The following is a 6,490-nucleotide window of genomic DNA, read 5'->3' on the forward strand; positions in this document are numbered from 1 at the left end:
AGCGCAGCATCGCTTCCACGCGTCGCTAGGGGCTGGGCACTAGTCGCTGGTGAGATCTGCCTGTGTGACAGCTCACCAGTGACCATGTAGCGACGCACCAGCGATCCTGACCAGGTCAGATCGCTGGAGCATCGCTAAAGTGTGACGGTACCCTTACTGATCCTGAAAGGTCTCCTTAAGCCCTATTTAAAGATAACAGTAGTATTGTACTATAAAATCACCTGACAGATTCCCTTTAAAGGGAACCTGTCAGCAGAAATTTTGCCCAAAACCTAAAAGATTCCCCCTCTGCAGCTCCTGGGCTGCATTCTAGAAAGGTCCCCGTTATTATTGTGCCCCCTTTCTGACCAAAATAAAGACTTTATAAAGTGGTCACCGCTGGTGACGTGCGCGCAGGCTTTAGATTATGGGCGGTGCTGTGATGTTTATTACCAAGCAACCGCCCATAATAGCGGGACCGCGCTTTCCCCCTCGGCTGCTGACCCCACGTCACCTCCTTCCTATCTTGCCGTGAGGCAGGAAATAGATGGGAAGGAGGTGACGTGGGGTCAGCAGCACCGCGCTTGCGCAGAACGAAGGACACCGAGGGGGAAAGCGCCGTCCCGCGATTATGGGCGGTTGCTTGGTAATAAACATCACAGCACCACCCATAATCTAAAGCCTGCGCACACGTCACCAGCGGTGACACTGGGCACAGTGCTCATCCACGAGAGATGAGCACTGGGCATGCGCGGGGACCTGTGGAGCACTGGGCGGCGTCCACAGCTATGGAAATCAGCGATGGGGGACGGCCTAAAGCGGCAGGAGGCAGACTAACGGCCATCAGGCAGCCCGCCCCCGTGTCACATTTACAGAATCTGAATACAAAAAGGTACCACTTTATAAAATCTTTATTTTGGTCAGAAAGGGGGCACAATAATAACGGGGACCTTTCTAGAATGCAGCCCAGGAGCTGCAGAGGGGGAATCTTTTAGGTTTTGGGCGAAATTTCTGCTGACAGGTTCCCTTTAATGAATTTCGGTTGCTTTGTGTCACCACAAGAAATGTAGTCAGTCGTAATTCACAATTCTATTGTGTAAATTATGAATTTTATATGCTTGATAATGCCCGTTTCTGGCTCAGATTCACCAGTTTTTCACACATTTGTGTAGTGACATTTCAAACATTTGCCTCTTGGTGACATTTAATCCACATTGTGTAGAAATGTTTTGATCAAAACTGGTAGATTTTATGAATGAACATTTATTTTAGGTCCTGCCACAGGATCTAAAGTAGGTTAACAGATTGAGATGTAGATGTTTTGATCTTTGCCTTTTTCATAATGCAAATACTCGCTAGGTTCTGGACACATGACTGGACATTCTTCCAGATCTACCAGTGAAAAGTCCAACTGTGGCCCCATTTTATTAGCATGGAGGATGTGGGCATAGTTGACAATGGGATGGAGGCATGTAATGTGGAGGTGCTCTGTATTGAGAAATTCTTCCCTAAAAGCATTCCATTAAATAGCTCTGTCTGCTGATGAAAGATGAAGAAGAGTTATAGTTTAGACCCTATTATAGCAATTTAGAGGGTTATATGGCATAATCTGAAGAAAAAAAAAGTCAAACCAATTTTCAACTCAAAAAAGTGGCACAGTCCCAATATATTCTGTAATAAAATATGTAAAGCTGCAGTTTTCTGTAGCCTAATAATAAAATACTGTTTGCCATGCTGTGGTGTGCAGTTTACTATTTTCAGCATGATGGTCTCCCCGGCTGCTCTTGGTCATGATGCCATGGTTTTTCCAGCTATTCTCGGTCATGATGCGATGGTCTTCCCGGCTGCTCTTGGTCGTTATTCCATGATTTCCCCAGCTGCTCTTGGTCATGATGCCATGGTCTCCCTGGCTGCTCTTGATCATGATGCCATGGTCTCCCTGGCTGCTCTTGGTCATGATGCCATGGTCTCCCCGGCTGCCCTTGGTCATGATGCCATGGTCTTCCTGGCTGCTCTTGGTCATGATGCCATGGTCTCCCTGGCTGCTCTTGGTCATGATGCCATGGTCTCCCTGGCTGCTCTTGGTCATGATGCCATGGTCTCCCCAGCTGCTCTTGGTCATGATGCCATGGTTTCCCCGGCTGCTCTTGGTCATGATGCCATGGTTTCCCCGGCTGCTCTTGGTCATGATGCCATGGTCTCCCCGGCTGCTCTTGGTCATGATGCCATGGTCTCCCCGGCTGCTCTTGGTCATGATGCCATGGTTTCCCCGGCTGCCCTTGGTCATGATGCCATGGTCTCCCCGGCTGCTCTTGGTCATGATGCCATGGTCTCCCCGGCTGCTCTTGGTCATGATGCCATGGTTTCCCCGGCTGCTCTTGGTTATGATGCCATGGTTTCCCCGGCTGCCCTTGGTCATGATGCCATGGTCTCCCTGGCTGCTCTTGGTCATGATGCCATGGTCTCCCTGGCTGCTCTTGGTCATGATGCCATGGTCTCCCCGGCTGCCCTTGGTCATGATGCCATGGTCTTCCTGGCTGCTCTTGGTCATGATGCCATGGTCTCCCCAGCTGCTCTTGGTCATGATGCCATGGTTTCCCCGGCTGCTCTTGGTCATGATGCCATGGTCTCCCCGGCTGCTCTTGGTCATGATGCCATGGTCTCCCCGGCTGCTCTTGGTCATGATGCCATGGTTTCCCCGGCTGCTCTTGGTTATGATGCCATGGTTTCCCCGGCTGCCCTTGGTCATGATGCCATGGTCTCCCCGGCTGCTCTTGGTCATGATGCCATGGTCTCCCCGGCTGCTCTTGGTCATGATGCCATGGTCTCCCTGGCTGCTCTTGGTCATGATGCCATGGTCTCCCCGGCTGCTCTTGGTCATGATGCCATGGTCTCCCCAGCTGCTCTTGGTCATGATGCCATGGTTTCCCCGGCTGCGATGCCATGGTTTCCCCGGCTGCCCTTGGTCATGATGCCATGGTCTCCCCGGCTGCTCTTGGTCATGATGCCATGGTCTCCCTGGCTGCTCTTGGTCATGATGCCATGGTCTCCCTGGCTGCTCTTGGTCATGATGCCATGGTCTCCCTGGCTGCTCTTGGTCATGATGCCATGGTCTTCCTGGCTGCTCTTGGTCATGATGCCATGGTTTTTCCAGCTGCTCTTCGTCATGATGCCGTGGTTTTTCCAGCTATTCTCGGTCATGATGCGATGGTCTTCCCGGCTGCTCTTGGTCGTTATTCCATGATTTCCCCAGCTGCTCTTGGTCATGATGCCATGGTCTTCCTTGCTGCTCTTGGTCATGATGCCATGGTCTCCCTGGCTGCTCTTGGTCATGATGCCATGGTCTCCCCGGCTGCCCTTGGTCATGATGCCATGGTCTCCCCGGCTGCCCTTGGTCATGATGCCATGGTCTTCCTGGCTGCTCTTGGTCATGATGCCATGGTCTCCCTGGCTGCTCTTGGTCATGATGCCATGGTCTCCCCGGCTGCTCTTGGTCATGATGCCATGGTCTCCCCAGCTGCTCTTGGTCATGATGCCATGGTTTCCCCGGCTGCTCTTGGTCATGATGCCATGGTTTCCCCGGCTGCTCTTGGTCATGATGCCATGGTCTCCCCGGCTGCTCTTGGTCATGATGCCATGGTTTCCCCGGCTGCTCTTGGTCATGATGCCATGGTTTCCCCGGCTGCCCTTGGTCATGATGCCATGGTTTCCCCGGCTGCCCTTGGTCATGATGCCATGGTCTCCCCGGCTGCTCTTGGTCATGATGCCATGGTCTCCCCGGCTGCTCTTGGTCATGATGCCATGGTTTCCCCGGCTGCTCTTGGTTATGATGCCATGGTCTCCCCGGCTGCTCTTGGTTATGATGCCATGGTCTCCCCGGCTGCCCTTGGTCATGATGCCATGGTCTCCCCGGCTGCTCTTGGTCATGATGCCATGGTCTCCCTGGCTGCTCTTGGTCATGATGCCATGGTCTCCCTGGCTGCTCTTGGTCATGATGCCATGGTCTCCCCGGCTGCTCTTGGTCATGATTTCATGGTCTCCCAGGCTGCTCTTGGTCATGATGCCATGGTCTCCCCGGCTGCCCTTGGTCATGATGCCATGGTCTCCCCGGCTGCCCTTGGTCATGATGCCATGGTCTCCCCGGCTGCTCTTGATGCCATGGTCTCCCTGGCTGCTCTTGGTCATGATGCCATGGCCTCCCTGGCTGCTCTTGGTCATGATGCCATGGTCTCCCCGGCTGCTCTTGGTCATGATTTCATGGTCTCCCTGGCTGCTCTTGGTCATGATGCCATGGTCTCCCCGGCTGCCCTTGGTCATGATGCCATGGTTTCCCCGGCTGCTCTTGGTTATGATGCCATGGTCTCCCCGGCTGCTCTTGGTCATGATGCCATGGTTTCCCCGGCTGCCCTTGGTCATGATGCCATGGTCTCCCCGGCTGCTCTTGGTCATGATGCCATGGTCTCCCTGGCTGCTCTTGGTCATGATGCCATGGTCTCCCTGGCTGCTCTTGGTCATGATGCCATGGTCTTCCTGGCTGCTCTTGGTCATGATGCCATGGTTTTTCCAGCTGCTCTTCGTCATGATGCCGTGGTTTTTCCAGCTATTCTCGGTCATGATGCGATGGTCTTCCCGGCTGCTCTTGGTCGTTATTCCATGATTTCCCCAGTTGCTCTTGGTCATGATGCCATGGTCTTCCTGGCTGCTCTTGGTCATGATGCCATGGTCTCCCTGGCTGCTCTTGGTCATGATGCCATGGTCTCCCCGGCTGCCCTTGGTCATGATGCCATGGTCTCCCCGGCTGCCCTTGGTCATGATGCCATGGTCTCCCCGGCTGCCCTTGGTCATGATGCCATGGTCTCCCTGGCTGCTCTTGGGCATGATGCCATGGTCTCCCCGGCTGCTCTTGGTCATGATGCCATGGTCTCCCCAGCTGCTCTTGGTCATGATGCCATGGTTTCCCCGGCTGCTCTTGGTCATGATGCCATGGTTTCCCCGGCTGCTCTTGGTCATGATGCCATGGTTTCCCCGGCTGCTCTTGGTCATGATGCCATGGTTTCCCCGGCTGCCCTTGGTCATGATGCCATGGTCTCCGCGGCTGCTCTTGGTCATGATGCCATGGTCTCCCTGGCTGCTCTTGGTCATGATGCCATGGTCTCCCCGGCTGCTCTTGGTCATGATTTCATGGTCTCCCTGGCTGCTCTTGGTCATGATGCCATGGTCTCCCCGGCTGCCCTTGGTCATGATGCCATGGTCTCCCCGGCTGCCCTTGGTCATGATACCATGGTCTCCCCGGCTGCTCTTGGTCATGATGCCATGGTCTCCCTGGCTGCTCTTGGTCACGATGCCATGGTCTCCCTGGCTGCTCTTGGTCATGATGCCATGGTCTCCCCGGCTGCTCTTGGTCATGATTTCATGGTCTCCCTGGCTGCTCTTGGTCATGATGCCAAGGTCTCCCGGCTGCCCTTGGTCATGATGCCATGGTTTCCCCGGCTGCTCTTGGTCATGATGCCATGGTCTCCCCGGCTGCTCTTGGTCATGATGCCATGGTTTCCCCGGCTGCCCTTGGTCATGATGCCATGGTCTCCCCGGCTGCTCTTGGTCATGATGCCATGGTCTCCCCGGCTGCCCTTGGTCATGATGCCATGGTCTTCCTGGCTGCTCTTGGTCATGATGCCATGGTTTCCCCGGCTGCTCTTTGGTCATGATGCCATGGTTTCCCCGGCTGCTCTTGGTCATGATGCCATGGTTTCCCCGGCTGCCCTTGGTCATGATGCCATGGCTCCTCCCCGGCTGCTCTTGGTCATGATGCCATGGTCTCCCCGGCTGCCCTTGGTCATGATGCCAATGGTCTTCCTGGCTGCTCTTGGTCATGATGCTATGGTTTCCCCGGCTGCTCTTGGTCATGATGCCATGGTTTCCCCGGCTGCTCTTGGTCATGATGCCATGGTTTCCCCGGCTGCTCTTGGTCATGATGCCATGGTTTCCCCGGCTGCTCTTGGTCATGATGCCATGGTTTCCCCGGCTGCTCTTGGTCATGATGCCATGGTTTCCCCGGCTGCTCTTGGTCATGATGCCATGGTCTCCCCAGCTGCTCTTGGTCTCCATTTTATCCCGGCAGCAGAGCTATCAGTGCAGGTGCCAGACAGCTTCAGAACACTATTAACCTGCATATTAACAGCAGTTTGTTTGTTTTTTTTATATGGCAGGTTCACTTTAATTTACGGAAAGAACATGCCCTCTTCAGGCTCCAGTTGCAATTTTCAATTCTTTCTGAGCTAGTGGATGGAAGATGGCTGCTATATGTACTACACACAGTATTTCTTTTTCGCTCCTAATTGGGAGACCCAGACAATTGGGTGTATAGCTATTGCCTCTGGAGGCCACACAAGTATTACACTTAAAAGTGTAAGGCCCCTCCCCTTCTGGCTATACACCCCCAGTGGGATCACTGGCTCACCAGTTTTTGTGCTTTGTGCGAAGGAGGCAACACATCCACGCATAGCTCCACTTT

At 54.0% G+C, this 6,490-nt stretch overlaps 1 protein-coding gene across 1 annotated transcript in view; it reads left to right on the top strand.

Moving 5' to 3' along the window:
* The first annotated feature begins 5,817 nt into the window (after nucleotides 1-5,817).
* Nucleotides 5,818-6,490, top strand: part of C1QBP (complement C1q binding protein) — a 15,441-nt gene continuing 14,768 nt past the window's right edge. The window contains exon 1 of the mRNA XM_075333789.1: nucleotides 5,818-6,114. Within this exon, the coding sequence (XP_075189904.1) occupies nucleotides 5,818-6,114 (297 nt within the window). The remainder of the gene's footprint in view (nucleotides 6,115-6,490) is intronic.

The sequence above is a fragment of the Anomaloglossus baeobatrachus genome, chromosome 2, assembly GCF_048569485.1.
Source record: "Anomaloglossus baeobatrachus isolate aAnoBae1 chromosome 2, aAnoBae1.hap1, whole genome shotgun sequence".
Classification (NCBI taxonomy): Eukaryota; Metazoa; Chordata; class Amphibia; order Anura; family Aromobatidae; genus Anomaloglossus; species Anomaloglossus baeobatrachus.